This window comes from Trachurus trachurus, assembly GCF_905171665.1.
Source record: "Trachurus trachurus genome assembly, chromosome: 19".
Lineage (NCBI taxonomy): Eukaryota > Metazoa > Chordata > Actinopteri > Carangiformes > Carangidae > Trachurus > Trachurus trachurus.
Genome location: NC_139913.1, coordinates 23,014,218 through 23,033,279, shown reverse-complemented (window position 1 = coordinate 23,033,279; position 19,062 = coordinate 23,014,218). Strand labels below are relative to the sequence as shown.

Below are 19,062 nucleotides of genomic sequence, written 5' to 3'. Positions count from 1 at the left end.
CTGATTGGTCCTACTGAAAGCATGCCACTTGGCCAGCTAAACAGGTTGCTTGCTTGGAATTACACCTGTCCGAATAATGGCTTTCAAGGACCAGAGTTTTTCAGCTGGTTGTGGGTCATGACTGCTGCAGAGTCATGAGTGGGACTACTTTTAGTATGTAGATGTGGTGAGGAACCTCTGCTGTCAACTAAATGTAAGGAAATTGGCTGCAGGAAGTAGTGATGGGGCTTTACAAAGGACCGCGGCTGCTGGAGTTTGCAAAGACCCCTCCTCACCTTCAGTTCAACAAATATGTCCTGACGGGTTACCGGCCAGTGTCCACAGCTCATGAGTGCCTCAGGAGCCTCTTCTACGTGCACAATGAGCTGGGGAATATTTACACTCATGGTAAGTCCAGAAATCAATTGTGCATTGACTGTGATTGTCTTTCTGTAGGAATGCATACCAATTACTGTCAGATGCATTAAAGTTCAAAAATATCAAGTGCATCTGAAGTAGCTTTAAAAAATAAATGAAATACTAAGCAAGGTTTTCCATCCTTGCACACAATCAAACCATTCAGGACATGAACCAACAAAACGGGTCACAAATGTCCACTACTCTCACTTGTAACCAGTTAAGAACACTTGACAGGGCTGAGTAATGAGGATATGGGGTATTAGTGGTAATCTGCCCTGGGAATCTCTGGCCTGGAAATAACCTGCAGTTAACTAGGTCTTTAAAGGTGTGTAACTGACTGACACTTTTCAGCTGTTCATACCTCCAGGCTAACTGTTTTCAGCAACCATCTTGGTTTTGTGCACACATTTACTTGGATGATTAACAATGGTAGAATTACATTATGTGCATATTTAGTTATTCCCAATTTTGCACCTTTTGTGTAAAACACTGAATTCAAACCTGACCTCTGTTGTGAAAAACACGCACAAAGACGGAAACTTAACTGTGCATGAGCCAAAACTTGCGCAGCCTTGAACTTCCGAAGGCCTCTCCATGACGCTCCATCTTCACCCGGCCTATCCTCTAAGATCATTAACACTAACGCTCTTACTAAAGGCAAATGAAGGGTATTAGTTTCCTCCATACCTGTACTGTAGTCAACAGCCGTATGTTTCACATTGTTCCTAACAAGAGGAACTACTCTCTCCAAATTCCTCACATTGATGTGCAAAAGAGGATGTATCCGCATCCGCTCTACAACCCTTGATTATACTTTTGGACATAGAAATGAAATTCTTTTTGCATAAAGACAAGAATCTGATTCTGTGTAAATGTCTTCTATAACAATGTAGTAGACTTCCAAAAATATTAACCTTCTCTCTGCTTCTTTATCTTCTGTCCCATACCAACTCCTCCTGTCACCACAGGCGTCCCCTTCTTCCTCTTCTTGGTGCTACTGCCTTTCAGCATTCCCTGGATGGAGGTGGAGAACATTTGGATCTGTGTGGTCCACTACCTGGCCTGCCTCTGCCCCACCGTGGGCTCAGTGGTCTATCATGTGTTCATGAACCATGTGGGAGGAGAACATGTGTACGACACCCTGCTCTCTCTGGACATGTTCGGGGTCTGTCTGGTGAACACCCTGGGTAGGTGGTTGAATGCTTAGATTCAACAGTAGTTCAACATTTTGGGAAACCTTTTTTCTAACCAGGAGTTACATTAGAAGTTAGGTACCACTTTCGCATCAGTCCATTACATTACAAACTGTCACAAATAAGTAAAAGAAACTCCCACTTCTAAGTCCCTAGATATATTTTCACTTTCATATCTGAATTATTCAACATTTTCTGAAATGTTAAGAGTAAGATGACAAGATTGACTATTCTTGGGCCTGTAAACAAAATATAAAATTATGGCCTGGAAAAGTTATCTTACTTTAATTAAGTTTAGTTTAGCTTAGTGTAAAGATGGGGAGGGGAAACCAGTTAGCCCAATTCTGTCAAAACACAACACATTATACTTTATCCCCTGTGTTATAAATTTAGATTTTTAGAATTTTACAAAATTCTAAGTTCAAAAACAACAATTTTCGATGTGCCAGATATTTATTGGCTGAACGCAGCAGCTGCCTTAGTTATCATTTGCAGTCAGACAAGAAATAGTCCAGCTTTGGTCACCATTCAACAGAATAACAACGATAACTGGCTGTGAGCTGTAGACTCATATTTACCACCCATTGTCAGATGGATTGCTGGTTTCAGAAAGTTATACAGTGTATTGGATGCAGCACCTGCTAATGAGGAAGAGTGTGTCAGAGCAGAGCAGCAGAGTCTCATGGTGGTACCGGCCCCTCAGTTGTTTTGGGATTAAAGTCAAAGTGTGTGGCCTGTAGGTCTTCTTTTTTTGCCTTAAAGTCTCAAAAGTCAAGTACAGTAAGTCAAATATATGCAGAATTTTTCATTAAAAGAATAGTTCACTCAAAATTGAAATTTCACTCATTATCTACTCACCCTCATGTGGACTAAGGGCTGGGAGAAGTTTCAGAGTCCCCCATGGCTTCTCTGAGTTACAGGGGGTCTCGGCGTAGCAGTGCATGTCCATATAACGGTTGCAAATGGATACCAACTGTCTTCGTAACAAAAAGACACACCAAAAAACATCCAAATACCTCCATGCTGCTCGTATGTAATGTCATATTACCGTTAACCGTTATATGGACATGTACTGCTACGCCGAGACCCCCTGTAACTCAGAGAAGCCACGGAGGACTCTGAAACTTCTCCCAGCCCTTAGTCCACATGAGGGTGAGTAGATAATGAGTGCAATTTGAATTTTGGGTGAACTATTCTTTTAAGTAAAATGAATCAAAGGTCTGATCTAAACCTTGCCAACCAAGTCAATAATGTCTAACTTCAGCTTCAGTGACACTTTGGTTTATTCATTGGTTCATCTTCCCCTTTTCTCTGCAGGAGCACTTCCCATCATTTACATCACCCTTCTCTGCTACCCCATCACGCAACAGCTTGCCTTGCTGGCCTACATCCTCCTGTCGGCCTACGGGATCTACTCCGCCACCACGGCCCGCACCAACGTCCTGCGCCTGCGAGCCTTCGTCTGGCAGGCCTTGTTCCGCTTCAGCCTCTTCCTCTTCAGGGTGTACGGCAGCGGGGTGGGCAGCCCCAACTCCCTGCGCCTCTTCTGCATCATGGACTCCCTGGCTGTGGTGGGGGGGCTGGTGAACATCATCCAGATCCCTGAGCGCTTCAGCCCGGGCCTGTTCGACAACTGGGGCAACAGCCACCAGATAATGCATGTGATGGTCATTTGTTCCATTATCTACCTGCACTGGGGCACACTGGAGGATTTAGCCTGGATTAAGACGTACCAGTGTCCTACGGACTGATGCCAAGTGCATCACAGTACTGTACACACGCATGCACTTAAGGCTATGCTGGTAGAGATGAGCTTTAGGAATCGTTGAGGCAAGAGGAAGTATGAAAAGAAGGCAAGCTGTTTGAAATGCACTTTAGTCCTAGCTGCTGAAATTCTTCACAAGGGAAGTTAAAAATGTGACATTTTACCAGAGAAGAATAAGAGGAATTTACAGTGTTGTAACTGTGAACCTCGAACTCACCATATCTTATTAAAAATCCTGAGTACACTTGATTTCTAGTTTGCTGAAATGCAGTAGTTTTGGGTTATAATACCCATAACCAAAATAGTTTTTAAATAAAAAAAAATGTAATTATTATATGTAATAAATTATATATTTTTATATCCTGCTCCAACTTGTTTTTTTTAATATAAATATGCATGATGTGAGTGGTTTATGTGACAAAGAGAAATAAGACGAGAGGTTGAATGCTTCTGTTTAATTGCAAGAAAGATAAACTGTATATACACTTGGAAAGAAAAAATTATGTTTCTTTTTCTATTGCTAAATGTTCCTTAAACTTAAACAGTCCTCATTTGAAACTTGGCAACAAATTACATTCTTTTTATTGGCATTCTCGTGAAGTAGAGCTCCCCTCCTCAAAGACACTGTCACCTCAAACCAAAAACTGCATCAGGTTATATGAGATATCACGGCCACTTTGGAAAAGCAGGTGTGTTAAATAGATCTGGGAGAGGTGTGGACGTTGCAGAGGTGGAATTTATATTGATCATAACACAGCAGCTTTATTGTTTTATAACACACTGAGTCATCGCATTCTTGTGTTATCTGTAACAATGGACGTCCACCTTTTTTATCTCTTCCTCCAAATCATTTCTCTCCGTGGCCCAGTGTCTTCGGATCAGTCTTCGTCCGAGCTGCTGTCCTCCTCCTCGTCCTCCGATAGGTCGGCGATGGGGAACCTCAAGATGGCGGCCACTCCGCTCAGCTGAGTCAGTTCTGAGGAGATGGGGGGTGAGGATGAATCAATAGGTGACAACACAGGTGGTAAACAGGCTGATTTCATGTCTGAGTGGGGAAGTGCAAAGAGCGTAGGTGTTGTTGAGCAATTGTTTCTGTTTTGTTCCTCACTTCCTAAAGCGAGGACGTCTAAAGAGAAAGTCAGGGTTTCTCCATTTACTGGTGATGACGACAGGGCCACAGTCTGTAAACATTAACTGTGCAGGAGTCACAGTTTGATGCTGAGATAACTCATATCATTATATATAAATAAGATGATTAGGATTTTACCATACAAATACTTTAGAGTGTGTCTTTTAAAGGGATAGTAGCATTTTTTTTAAAGTGGGGTTGTATGATCTACAAATAGCCCCTAAGTACTTTAATTGCAGTAGAAGACTCTCTGCACTCCTCCTGTTAGCAATGCCAGCCCATAGTCCTGCCCAGAGATTTACAACATACAGTGTTGTGAACAGACCCAAAGAAACGGCCTATTTTCGTGGCCTAAAAGAGGTTTTTCCTTAAAAAATAATACACAGTTCCATTGTTCGCTATAATATAATTTTTTCCAGCCCTTCAAAGTGCAGGAAAAAAAACGCAGTTTTTATTTGGACCTAACCAACTCACGTATCCCTCTGGCCCAGGGTTAGTGCCCGCCGATCAGCAGTTGGTTAGCTCCAAATAAAAACTGCGTTTTCCCTGCACTTTGAGGGGCTGGAAAAAATTATATCATAGCGAACAATGGAACTGTGTATTTTTTTTTCAGGTAAAACCTCTTTTAGGCCGCGAAAATAGGCCGTTTCTTTGGGTCTGTTCACAACACTGTATGTTGTAAATCTCTGGGCAGGACTATGGGCTGGCATTGCTAACAGGAGGAGTGCAGAGAGTCTTCTACTGCAATTAAAGTAGTTAGGGGCTATTTGTAGATCATACAACCCCACTTTAAAAAAATGCTACTATCCCTTTAAGCGCAGAATTAATACAAATATGAAAGGTTTTATAACTTACGTTCACCAGACACATGAAGGCTTGAGAATATCCTGCACAAAACAGACGACAGAGAAAACATGAATAAGGTTTGTGCTGAGTAAAGGATATTCTGCCAGATATGGTAAAAATGTTAACGTAGATAACTGGTACCTGACAGTGCCGCCATTGTCTCTCACACTGTCCACCAACCGGACGTAACGACTCCTCGTGGCGATGTCCTGATGTCTGGGGACGCAAAAAAAACATGCGAGTGTGTGTCAACATCACGAGAAAGCCCTTAAAGCCAATAGATTTGCTGGAATATATGAATGAAAGTCACTGAATGTGGATTTCAAATGTGATTCTTGTCTGTTAACCTTATTCTGAAGTTTGTTTTAGATAAAAATGAGAAAAATTCAGAAAAAAAACAAACGCTTAACAGTAAATTCCAGCTGCAACCAGATTATCCAGCAGTTTCTTTCTGCCAACAGCAGTCTACACATAGATAACCTAAAAATATCTGTGGGGAATATCTCAATCTCATCTCAACACATACCTGAACAGGTTATCACTTATCAGCAAAATGTCGATGGCGAGGGCTTCAGCAGCTTTCTCCACATGAGCCACTCTGAGGATGCAAAGATACAAAGGTTGAAGCATTATCAGAGTTAATGAGAGAAGAAGCTTCTGTGGGTCAAGGACTGTTTACATCATCACTCACCCATAGAAAGCTCTGTCAGGCTCATGCTGGAGCATCTTGTAGAAATCTTCCAGGGCTTTCACCTCTCCTGCTGCCTGTGTGTTGCACATCAACAAAACATGAACAATATTTCCAAAACAGTGGCTTTTGTCCCAACTTTAGAGCATTTCCTTATGATATGATCACACATATCGAAATATCAGATGATCCATGATTTACCTTTGTATCAGAAAGCCGACTTGTCACAGCGGGATCAGAGAGAATTTCTGCAAAACACAACGACACAAGAACTTGACAAAACTTTCACTTTGATGAGATTTGATTTGTTTACTCTCAGATTCCACTCAGCTCCTACCTTTGAGTGAGTATTTATGACCTGATGACGAGTGGACCGGGATGAATTTGGGCCGATTCTCCAGCAGGAGCTTGTTGTCATGACGCACTGCCTCTCTAAAGAGGTAGTTGATGAACTGGTCCTTCACAAACCCTGGACTGGCTACCAGCATGCACTTCACCACTGGCAGAAAACAGGGAAAGACACATCAAACTCTAAAACTTGGGTCAGGTTGAATTTCTTGAAACAGTAAACAAGGCAAAGATTGTGTGGTAACAATGATAAACCACTGTGGTGCCAGAAAGACACACAACAGTAAATGTGTTAGGAACAAACTAAAGAAAAGGAGAAGAGTCGAACACAAAACAGGAACATGATCTGCACTCTGTGTGCATGTTTACATCCACATAGCAGCCCTACCGTCAAAATTGATATGGCGAAGAATTGCCTGCATCACAGCCTCATAGAACCTCTCCAGTGCCTGCAAACACACACACATTTAATATACAGTAACATGCAAAAGTTTGGGCACCCCTGGTCCAAACTTGTGTTAATGTGAACAGTTAAGCAAATGGAAGATAAAATTATCTCCAAAAGGCATAAAGTTAAACATGAGATGACACTCTTCTGCAATATTTAAAGCAATTACAGTGTATTATTTTTGTTTTCTACAATTTTAGAGTGAAAAGGGGAAAGTTTAAGCAGCAGCCTGCAAAAGAACAGGAAACCCAGGAGACTTGAGCTCTCAGATAACAAGTTATCAGATAAGCTATTTACTATTTACATTCTGTGATAGTTTCCAATGGGGGGGCTACTAGGTACTAGTGGCCCTGCTCCACCTGGCGGTCCTGCTCCATCCGGTGGCCCTGCTCCATCCGGCGGTCCTGCTCCATCTTTCTTTCTTTTTTGTGTCATTGTCTTGTGAGCTACTGGACTAATTTGAATTTCCCTCCTAGGGATGAATAAAGTATTCTCTACTCTACTCTACTCTACTAACTATACAGTGTGTCCAAACCTTTGCTGCGGAGCCTTTTCCTTTTCTGTTATTTTGAAAATGTAAAATATAAAAATAATTGTTAAAATGTAAAGGGAATGTGTCATCTCTAACTTTATGCCTTTTGGAGATAATTTCATCTTCCACTTGCTGAACTGTTCACATTAATAGACATTTTGACAGATGAACTTCCCTGAATATGAGTTTATTTTCAAATATCACACTTTAAAGAAAGTATTTATTTGCTGACTTTTTTCTCCACCATCCATTCATCTCTCTATATTTGTCTCTGTGCAGTGAGGTACCTTCTCATGCTGAGTGCAGCTTCCTCTTCTCTTGCGAGGAATGGTGACCTCAACTTTTGCACGGAGCAGGGTCATGGCGGGGGTCACCAGCACCAGGTTGGCCAGACCCTCCTGCATTACCACAGCTGCCACATCGGCCTTCTGGGATGGATCACATGCCTGCTCTAAAGGGAGGACAAAGCAATAATACATGGATCATCCTGAAGTATTAACAAATGTATTGTCATTATTTCACTATGAATTAGTCTATTTAACTGATGGAGGAATTAGTATTTACTCCATATCGTTGTGTTATTGCTGTAAGTAAAATTGTGTAACTTCCAAGACACTCTTGCAATGAATTCAAATTAATGTGGTGAAAATCAAAGCAGCTATGAGTCAACGGACCACCACTTCTTTAAATACATGATCCCCATCTGTCTGCTGTGAACCTCCCTCCTGGTTCTCTACAGTCTGTTTCCAAGGCAACACGCTGCCTTTGTTGGTTATGTAAATATATTAACAAGAGGACTGTGCATGTTCTGTAAAAGTCACCCTGTCAGTCAGGATCTGCAGACAGAACTGGCTTTGATGTATTTAGTTCACTTGTGATTATTACTTATTATTACCATTAAAACCAAATGCACTCTCTAAAACCGTCCATGTGGACAATCCTCCTGAGTCACTGAAGCAAACAAGCTTCTACAAATATCTGAAAATATGTTTTTACTAACATGCAGCTCTGTGGGTGCAAGTGAGATTTAAACAGCTGAGTGTGTAGTTGCTTAAATCCTCTGAAGGTCTGTCTAGTAAACAAACTACTTGTGAATCCATGTGTGTACTGTTTACAGGTCCGGGTTGATATGCAAGTGAGAAGAGTCAGCTTAAACTAACAAAACACAAGACTGAGACAAATCAACAGGTCAAACTAATTAGACTAATAAAACAGTAGCACCTGCTTACCGATTCTATCCAGTACAACGCTGTCCCAGCTCTTTTTAGCTAGTGTGAACTTCCTGTTGAGCTCAAGCTCAATAGTGTGGTAGGCTCCCATCTGAAGGGTGAGAAGCAAAACAGAATCACAACTACTGTTCATTTTAAGGAGGTAGAATTACAAAAACTGTGTAAAAAAAAAAAAAATCCGGCATCAGAGGACACAGAGTATTCTAACTGTGGTGTAGTACAGAAAAAGAGTAAATTACAAAAAGTTCATGTTATAATAATATATAATAATACAAACAAGCACAAGACTGTTCGTAACTCTGTCATAGCTACAACTTATCTAACTCTGACACAATTTCCCACTAATTTTATTACTGTAGTATCTTCTCCACTTTAAAGCTTCTACAAATGTGCCAAGGCTACATGTCAGGTTGTTCAAGTGTCTCAGACCTTGACATACTGGTTCTCCTCTAAGTTAGTGCCCTTTACTCTCAGCTGGCAGGCCTGGGAGTCAAAGTCGATCGTCTCCACGCATAAAGTAAGAGTTGTGCGAACTCTGGAGCTGCCAACGCTTCCGGTGGTGGACTCTGTCTGTACCTTCCTGTGGGAACAACGGGAAAGGGACTTGAAACTGCGACCGTTATGACAAGCTGTGTGCGTGTGTTTTCAATTGCTAGTTTTCTGAAAACATATTGTGTCTGTGGCTGTGGGGTACATAGTGAGACATCCAAATAAAGTGTGTATAAACACTGCATACAACAAAGTTAGGTGGAACAAAGCACTACTAGATGATACATGAATGGGCCCAAAGAGATGCAGTGTTGCCAGATAGATATACCCTGATTCAAGATCATAACAACAACAAAATCCTTATGCACTAGCCTAAAATGTTGTCTGATAGTTGGGCCTTTTCACTTGTTACCTGATAGTGGAGGCTCTCAAGCTGTCTCCCACTTGCAGCAAGTTGTACGTATGCCACATATCCTCTGCCTCATCTGGCATCAGGGTCACCTGACTGAAGAAGTGCGACATAGATGGTGACACATTGCAGGAGCATCCATATTGCTACAGTTTATGGAGTGTACATCAACCATAACACAGGCAGAGGTTTGCTCAGTTGTTATTGAGTCAAACTTATATCCACAGGATGTGAATGGCATGGTCTATGTGACGTTTCGTGCCCTCAGTTATTGCCACAACATGTCTCTGTTGGTATAATTGAATGTAAGTCACACATGGCTACTTATTACTATTAAAATGACACATGTACAGTCAGCTGTAAAGTGGCATGCTGGTTAGCTTGCTAACATTAGCTGTCGCCAGTCACTCACCCGGCATTATCTTTCTCAATGTCTTTATGGATCAGCTTCATGGTTGGATGGTTGTATGATATATATATATATTTAAGAAAGTATTAAGAGCGTAAGATATATAGGTTCACAATAATCCGAGTTGGAGTCATGTTTATCTTACAGTAAACTAGCAGACTAGCTAAGCCATCTCTGTGCTTCAGGATGAATCACTCGGTGTGTGTGTTGCCAGGCGCTAGGACATTGCGTCATGTCGTCAATTCTTCCCATCTTGGTCACTTCCGTGGGTGTCGCTCTACTGCGCAACAAATACAGAGCCGTAGAAACACTCCTATTTGACTTAAAAGGGGCAGTTGTCGTGTTCACTTGCATGTTTTGATACATTTCTCCATGAAAGTCGAGCAAAACATCAGTTATATCCGAGAATTATTGTCATTTTTTACATTGTGGTTTGAGATAAGTAAATGCTGACAGACTTTCGAAACAGCCAATAAGGGAAGAGAATAGGTCCCCGAAGTACCGCCTACTGGCAAAACTGACCAATGGGAACGCGGCAACTGTCACGAAGCCACTTCCGTTCATCCTCGCTTTGAGCTAGCGCTCATCTAGCCCTTTTTTTGTCGATGGCATGGTGCTACTAGCTACGGCAGATACAGCGTTCACACGGGAAAATACGACCACTTAAAGTTAAATTGGACATGTAAGGGAAAATAGCCGATTAATGCTAATTGCGGTAGTACCTGCCAGCCAACACATCTTCAGCAATTCAACACCCAGCCTCAATTTTTGAGGTTGCCAATTTTGTCCCAAGGTTAGCCAGCTAGCGGGCTAACGATAGCCGATTAACGCTAAACTAGTTGAGCTAACGGTTCCTCGGCAGCTAGTTAACAGTTCACGACGTTTTTAATTCGCAGAAGTTGATAGAAATCGACGAAAATCGAGGAAATAGCATGGCAGAAGCCGACAAGTTGAACATCGACTCCATTATACAGCGTCTGCTGGAAGGTAAGAGTTATTTCGGTCGATATTTATTCACCGAGGTAGCCATTTTAGCTAACAGTGGGGGCTAGACAACGGTGGCCACTTTAGGTTACGTTACCGAGTTAAGTTCATCCACTGTATCTTTTTAACGAAAGACAGGGCGTAACATTTTGATGTTTATGAGAAGTAAAAGAAAATTTTCATTATTTCCAGCTGGTTCGTGATGGATGTCTATTTGTATAACGTTACTGTACCCAGCTCGATTAATATCCATACGTAACAATAAGAGCATTCGTCTCGATAACCCTGAAATATCATTTATGAAGGTGAAGCAGAATGCATCTAAAAAAAAGAAATGTGAACAGTAAGGGTTATGTAGAAAAGTGTACATCAGTGAGGGTGGTTTTGTTTGAGTTGCACTCGGTGATCCCGTTGTGCTCCTTTTCGCTCGTATTTACATCCAAACGACTTGCATCTAAAGGCGGGCTCCGAGATGCATTTTTAAAAAATTACCCATATTCCTCTAAAAAAAAGTCATGCGTTGTTCCAACATTCACTATTTTTAGAGTAGTCAGTATTTTCTCCTTAGTTTCATTCTCTGGCTGAAATTTGTTTGCAACATTGATTGCACATACATACTTATTAAATCACCATTTCATCAAAATCGTGACAGTTAAATTGTATACATTTTATACCTACAATAGTTGGCTGAATTGGAATAGATTGCAAAATTATAATTTATTTTGAGAATAATTTATTTTAGTTGTTTTTCCCTTAAATGGGCTAGCTGGATCCAGCCTCTCATTGTAACAATTGACTGCTTTTCTTTGTTTTGTGACAATAAAGTGAGGGATTTAGTTTGTTTGATCACAACAAATATTTAGGGGTTATTACTTGGGATTGGTGATTGCCTTTTATATTGTACTTTTGTCTCTACATTTTGTAGGAATGATCCTTAGTTGCAGCCTGCAGCCCTTCATATTTTACATATTTATGTTGGCTCAGATGATGGAAGAAAGTTTATGAATACTTGTCAGCATGCAAACTGTAAATGAATGTGCCATTTGGCCGTGGCAGTCTGCCATACTTTGCACAGACGGTGTCGGTCTGATTTAGATTTAAAAAGCAGTATCTCACCAACTCTGAAAATACTTGTATTTTATAAGCAAAGTTTATCACAGCATTGTTCTATCTTCTATCTTTTCTTTCTCTATACAAATGAGAAAAAATAATAAACATTGTTGTTCCTGATGCACAACTTCTCACTCCTGTTCTGTTTTCCCCCCACAGTGAAAGGCTCTCGACCCGGCAAAAATGTTCAACTGACAGAGAATGAAATCCGTGGTCTCTGCCTCAAATCCCGGGAGATCTTCCTCAGCCAGCCAATCCTGCTTGAACTTGAGGCGCCCCTCAAGATTTGTGGTGAGGCTTAGTTGTGTTCCTTAGAGTCAAGGGAATTCTCAAATGTGGTCACACAGTATTTACGAACCCTCTTGGATTGCTGCTGGAGCTTAGAGAGCTGCAGTATTAGCAGAGAGCTTACATTCACATTAAGTTGTGTATTCTTATTACCTGACACTGTAAAGTTTTCAAATGATAGTTTAAGATCTAATTTCAAAAGAAAATGTTTTAATTCACACAGCAGTATACAGCGCATGGCTGTGACCTTGCCCCATAATTACAGAACTGAAGGGATAAACAGATAATAAAGGCCTGCCTATCCCGTGCTGTTTTGCACTTCTAAACTCCTGGGAGTTGCCCTCCTGTGTTATACTGCTGATGCCAGTTGAAGAAGAATTGTAGTTTAAAGGAACAACCTGCAAATTTCAGAAATTTTGCACTGCAGTGAAAATCACTAGTACCCTCGCATTAAATGCCAACCTGCACATTCAACAAACTGTTGCATCATCACAAAAAACAAGTCGAGCAACAGGAGTAACAGCGTTCATTTGAGATAATGCATGGCCAGTCATCGTAGGCAGAGTGGGTTAATTTGCAAGGTGCCAACTGTTGCTGTACCCGTATCCAGGTTACTTCTTGTTGTGCTTATACACACCCAGCATTATAATCACAACTTTGACACACACACACACACACACCTCTATCTCCGTTCTCAACACTGTTTGTCTCACCAGGTGATGTCCATGGGCAGTACTATGATCTGCTCAGGCTGTTTGAATATGGGGGCTTTCCTCCGGAGAGCAACTACCTGTTCCTGGGGGACTATGTAGACAGAGGCAAGCAGTCCCTGGAGACCATCTGCCTGTTGCTGGCTTACAAGATCAAATACCCCGAAAACTTCTTTCTGCTGAGAGGAAACCATGAGTGCGCGTCCATTAACAGAATATATGGCTTCTATGATGAGTGTAAGTTGTGTAACTTCCACACAGATACAGACATCTTACCAATCTCTTCACCACACCCATTGCTTACATGAATTATGATTAAAATGTGAGTGAATAGGTTGCAGCTGGGATAATTCACACAGTCACACTCATTTTGATGTTCATTTACATTTGTCCAATGGGGGAAAAAAAGTAAAGCAAGAAACAGTCAAAGATCATTCTGTGTTTTTCATACTTTTTAGACTTCTAAAATTGAATAATCTGCAAGAGCACAGTAAATTAATTTGATCATCCTAGCTATTGTATGGGAATTGTATTGTCTTTTAATTGTGGTTTGTCTGGTCTCACGTTGAACATTTTGGTTATGGTTTACAAATTGTAGTTACACTGGCTGAAACAAAACAAAAAAACCACACCTAATTTTCACAATTATTGTTTAGTGAAAATATATTGGCAGCAAGTAAAAATTCTTGTATGTCACCTGCTTGTTTGTTTGGATTGTATCTGCAGTAACAAACAATGTCTTTCACTTTAATGAGCCTGCAAACCACTATTTTGTAAACTTGGAGAAGAAACAATTTTATTTCTCACTTTGAGCTGTTAAAAGTTAGCTTTTTAGTTGTTAGAAAAACCAGTGCTACAACACATAACCTCTGAATTCACTAGGCTTTGGGCTAAGGAGCATGATCAGGCAGAATGGGCAGTGGTTAATCACATGCCGTTCTCTGCTATTCACAGCCAGGATTATGTAAAATGTTGTGTTTCTAACGTGATGCAATAGGTGCGGCAGCTGTTAAGATTTTATAGGGCACAAGATTAGATTGTGACCAAGTGTGTTTTCTTCCCACAGGTAAGAGGCGATACAACATAAAGCTGTGGAAGACCTTCACCGACTGCTTCAACTGTTTGCCTGTTGCTGCCATTGTTGACGAGAAGATCTTCTGTTGCCATGGAGGTATCCTCATCAAACAGTTCATTTGGCTTCTATCCAGAGCGCACACACAAACTCGCCTCTGCACTGTCGTTACTATCAACATACTGGCCAAAGGCCTGCAGGAGTGTGGGATCTTAATTTGTTGTTGGAGTCTATTTATATTTCCTATCCCTGTATCAGCAGACTTGGCTTTAGAGCCAGTCTGTTTTTTCTAATCACATCTCCTGATAACAGGTACAAAATAGTAAAATTTTATTATACAGTTACAATAGATAGTTCCTCTGACTCTGACATTGTGTGTACCAGGTAACCATGGTGCTCTCTATCTGATACATTTAGTGTTTTTTTAATGATGCATAAAAAGGCTTAAACACAGTTCACGTGTCACCACTAAAGATTTCAAAGTGTGCTGAGCTCAAAACTAAAGGATCAATGTTGACAGTAGATGTTATTTGTTATATAGTCTTTTGCAGCCGTTTGAATACAGAACATAACTTGGCGATTAGGGCCTAAAGGTTCAGGCAAAGTGACACCGACAGTCAGTCACAGTTGTCTCCTGTCTGAGACGCTACACAAAATATATAAACATGCACTCAAAATCATGAGGGTAGACACCACCTGCCTCTGGGAACATAAAGTTACATAAGACAGAGCACACAGAGGAGCTTGTATGTTTGTTCAACTTATTTGTTCAGCATATTGAAGTTAAAGCCCCAGTCCGTCAATAAGCATTTATATGTAACATTAGTGTTAAATACAAAAGATGAAGAGGGATGACTTTTATCCATTCAAAATATTTTTTTTGTTAATCAAATCTGACATGCCTTGCTTCTTCTGTTTAACTCTTACTGGTGTTGACAACGGGCAGTACATAAAGTAAATCATTTTATAACCAGTTTTTCTCAGTTTTAAAAGACCTGAAAATATTAATCACAGTATGTTGTTCGTGATGAGAAGTTGGTCTCATGGTCGACATTTGTCTCAACCAAACAAATTGTTCCATGACGACTGCTTCTTGTTGTCACATGTCATATTAACTCAGACTTTGCTCATGTTTAGATGTTTCACAGTAAATCCTAAGATTAAAACCGTTGATCCACAGTCACGCCTGAGAGCAGCAAGAAACATATTGTATGTGTAAAATCTTAATATAAAGTTTTTTCTGCTTTCTAACATGAACTGGTTTTGCTGTGCAGGCCTATCCCCAGACCTCCAGTCGATGGAGCAGGTGCGGAGGGTCATGCGCCCCACTGACGTGCCTGACCAGGGCCTCCTGTGCGACCTGCTGTGGGCCGACCCAGACAAGGATGTGCTGGGCTGGGGCGAGAACGACCGTGGCGTCTCCTTCACTTTTGGTGCTGACGTGGTCACAAAGTTCCTCCACAAACATGACATGGACCTCATTTGTCGGGCCCATCAGGTCAGAACAAAGCCCCGCTTCTTTAGCTAGGCTTTTTTTGAAGTGGTGATGAGCCTTCTTTTTTTATATCTTGTTAAATAGGCAACGTTTGGTGTATAATTCAGGTTTAACTCTGATAGACCAATGGGCTCTATGCACAGCTCCACTACTTCCTGAACTTAATGCTGCTCCTTTGTTTCCTGTCTTACATTAGTGGACAGACTGACTAATCCAGGTGTGTCTGACCATTGTGTCTACTCAGGCACACCTGGATTAATCAGTTTGTCCAATAATGTAAGACAGGAAATAAAAGAGCAGCCTTAAATTCAGGAAGTAGTGGAGCTGTGCATAGAGCCCATATGATGAGGCAATGAAATATACTTTAATACCTAGTTACGTGAACAAATTGCGGATGGTTACTAGATCTAGGTTTTAGTTTTCCTATAGTCGTCCTCCTGCTGTGAATCTTGAGCCCTTTTATTTGCAAAAACCTGTTGAAGGTAAAACAGGGGGTCGCACTTAAACCAAACAAACCCTTGTCCAGATGTTAGTGAATATTTGAACAGTCAGGTGAAACTGCAGAAGTACTTAAATAGCATCTGTAGCACAGTGGGACCAGCTGGAAACCCGTTAACAGTGTCAGCGCAGTGGGAGTCAGTTTGCTTTTCCTGACGACAGGCAGCAGTGTGAGTAATAGAGACGTGTTTTCTTAAATTCATGGTAAATGAATTACAAGCCTCTGGCTCTGTTTCCCCTGATTTATGGTTTTCCATCTCTCTGTCTTAAGGTGGTGGAGGACGGATATGAGTTCTTTGCAAAGAGGCAGCTGGTGACGCTGTTCTCAGCCCCAAACTACTGCGGGGAGTTCGACAACGCCGGAGCCATGATGAGCGTAGACGAGACCCTCATGTGCTCATTCCAGGTAAGCAAGAGACCCGCCTGAAAAATCTGACTTTGACAAATATTTCCCACCAAACTATCATTAAAAAAACCATTCGCTTTGCTCACTTTTGTCGATGTTTTTTCCTTCTCACAGATTCTCAAACCCGCAGACAAGAAGCTGTTCTACGGCGGCGGCGGGGGCATGGGCTCCGGCCGCCCCGTCACTCCCCCAAGGAAAGCTAAGAAATGACACCAGTAGTTTGCCCTCGACCTCCAACCCATCCCTCCTGCCCTCTCTACCTCTCTTCTCCTTTCTTTCACCAAACAGCCAGAAATCAAACCTATACCCAGGGCTTTTTTCCTTTTTTATCTGTACTTCTTAAAACATTTAATGTTACGAATTTGTCTGAGTGAGTGTGTGCGTGCGCAGATGAAAAAAAAACGCATCTCGTCTGCCGGTGAGCATTAAAATCATGTGTGCACGTGTACATTTTGTGTGAGAGTATTAGAGATTTATACTTTCCCCTCTCTTACCACTCTTCCCGTGGAAAGGTTGAAACCACAGTGTCTGTCTGTACAGTAATTTTGACTGAAAAAGCAGGGTTGGGGAAACAGTGGGAGAATTGCTGACATAATGAATTTTGGCAGCAAGCCCTGCCTGCAGGTTGTGTGTGTGTACTTGTGGAGGGGGGGAGTATTTTGTTTTCCCTGTCCTCTGTACTGTAAAATCTCAAACACAGGTATGTGCATGTGAGCGTGTGCGTGCATGCAGTGTCTTGCCCCTATCTGAGTGTGACGTCTCGGTATCCTTGAAACAGGAAGGAGTACCTCACCTTGTCTCGCAAGAGCAAGCACGTGCTTACTCACACACACACACACACATGCATATGACTCTTCAGATTCATATGAGCCAGAGCTGTAAAAACCCCATACAGTTTAGGTTTGTACAGATTTGATTACTTGAAAGAGATTTTTTGTGAATTCGTTTTGTAGTCTTTCATCAAGTTGACCAATAAAGCGAGAATCTGAGCTACACTGTCTACTTGTCGTTTTTTGTTGCAGACCTACGTACGCTTGAGATTAATGTCGGTTGTCACAGAAATGTAATTTATCATTAAGCATTATGCTAAAATCTATTTGGTTGCCAGTTTTTAGTGTAACGATCTTTTCTCACAATGACAGTTTATTGCCGTCTTTTAATTCACTGTATTTTTCAGCCATTTCTTGATTTTAAAACAGGGACAGAGAGAGAGGGAGAAAGAGGGAGAGACAGATGACAGGCAGCAAAGAGTTGGATTTGAGCCCAAGCTCCTGTGACGAGGACTGGGCCCTAGAAGTGGTCTGTGCTGCACCAGGTGAGTCACTAGGGTGTTACCTGTCTATTGGTTTGACTCATGTCCTCATCTGTCCATATCAATTTTAGTCTCTCCTTTATATTGGACACATTTACATGGACAAAACACGTTTATAACCAACACCATAAATGTGGCAGGGACAAGACCCATTGTAAACTGTTGTCCCATGGCCATATTATGATTACCGTAAACTAAATGAGCAGACGTTTTATCCAAGTATTTCTTGCTGGAAATTGACACTCCTACCTAAAGAATTTACCACAAGTCATTAAACCGTCTTGCGCAAGAGTTCATTTAATTTGAATACTCAGACACTTGTGTTTGACAACATGCTTTTGAGAACAATGTTAACTAACGTGTTTACAGTAAGTGCTGCTGTCAGTCACTATGATGTTCAGCTGTTGTCCACAAGGAGGCAGTGTTGAGCTCCTTTGACTGCACCAGTCAAAAGATCCACATAATATCGAGGCACAGACGGATAAGAGAGCTGTTGCTTTACATTCCCCCCCCAAGGGAGCATGAATGTTTCATAAGAACTCATATAAAATCTATAATTATAATGTAACACTGATCGACTGCTGCTGTCGTTGCGATAGTTTGAATCGAATCCCATTCCCATTTCAAAGTTGTCACCGGTTTAAAAATAATGTTTTTATAAGACGTATAAAACATTCACCTCCTTTTCCTGCACATGGCCTCTGCTGAAAACTGTAAGTCTGTTTTATGTTCTTCAATCTATAATTATCAAAAAAGGATCCGGTTTCATTCTTAGGCATTTCTCAGGCTCTTCTTGCATTCATTCATCTTCCTGTCATCAACACCCTTCTCCAAGACACTCTGTCCATCACCTCGCCTTCCTTTTACAGGACCAATGAGGTGAGAGGTGAAGGGTGCAGCTGAGGGGGGAGTAGGGGGGGGTGAGGACTTAAAAAAACACATTAAACTTCTTTTTAAACTGGAAATCAAATTTCTGTAATGCTCCATCTTGTAGGTTGATGTGAATAATTTCTTTTTTCCATATTTAAAAAGCCAAAGTTTGACTGTGTGATATCCTGGATAAACATTTTTTCAAGACAGAAGAAAAAAGGAAATTCCATTACAAAAGTGTTGACCCAGTTGTTTCATAACATCCTGGTGCTGAAACCATTGTTACCTTTTCAAACCTCTGCAAACAAAACAATGTGGTTAGAGCTGAAAGATGTTTACGAGGCTGAAATATGTATCGCACAGAAACCACACCATCGTTGCAAAACCGTCTCCGATATGCGTCCGCCATTGGGCTGGGGGCGGGTGTCGAGAC

At 41.3% G+C, this 19,062-nt stretch overlaps 3 protein-coding genes across 3 annotated transcripts; 2 read left to right on the top strand and 1 right to left on the bottom strand.

Annotated features, from left to right (window-relative positions):
• Window positions 1-221: 221 nt before the first annotated feature.
• Window positions 222-3,343, top strand: LOC311002733 (progestin and adipoQ receptor family member 4-like; the record flags this gene model as incomplete). The annotated part of the gene is made up of 3 exons (XM_083994188.1): window positions 222-387; window positions 1,368-1,586; window positions 2,910-3,343. The coding sequence occupies 3 exons, from the start codon at window positions 222-224 to the stop codon at window positions 3,341-3,343; spliced, it is 819 nt and encodes a 272-aa protein (XP_083850314.1).
• A 792-nt stretch (window positions 3,344-4,135) lies between these two features.
• Window positions 4,136-10,099, bottom strand: pelo (pelota mRNA surveillance and ribosome rescue factor). The gene is made up of 13 exons (XM_083994170.1): window positions 9,888-10,099; window positions 9,479-9,571; window positions 9,007-9,157; window positions 8,578-8,668; window positions 7,636-7,799; window positions 6,757-6,817; window positions 6,358-6,519; window positions 6,222-6,268; window positions 6,024-6,097; window positions 5,859-5,930; window positions 5,474-5,548; window positions 5,342-5,373; window positions 4,136-4,333 (listed from the first exon to the last, which is right to left on the bottom strand). Exons 1-13 carry the CDS (start codon window positions 9,926-9,928, stop codon window positions 4,236-4,238), a joined length of 1,161 nt encoding a protein of 386 aa, XP_083850296.1. The 5' UTR covers window positions 9,929-10,099; the 3' UTR covers window positions 4,136-4,235.
• Window positions 10,100-10,432: 333 nt separating this feature from the next.
• On the top strand, window positions 10,433-17,440 carry LOC311002727 (serine/threonine-protein phosphatase PP1-gamma catalytic subunit B-like). The gene is made up of 7 exons (XM_083994180.1): window positions 10,433-10,871; window positions 12,138-12,269; window positions 12,983-13,213; window positions 14,043-14,147; window positions 15,323-15,546; window positions 16,313-16,447; window positions 16,562-17,440. Exons 1-7 carry the CDS (start codon window positions 10,817-10,819, stop codon window positions 16,655-16,657), a joined length of 978 nt encoding a protein of 325 aa, XP_083850306.1. The 5' UTR covers window positions 10,433-10,816; the 3' UTR covers window positions 16,658-17,440.
• Window positions 17,441-19,062: the final 1,622 nt, after the last annotated feature.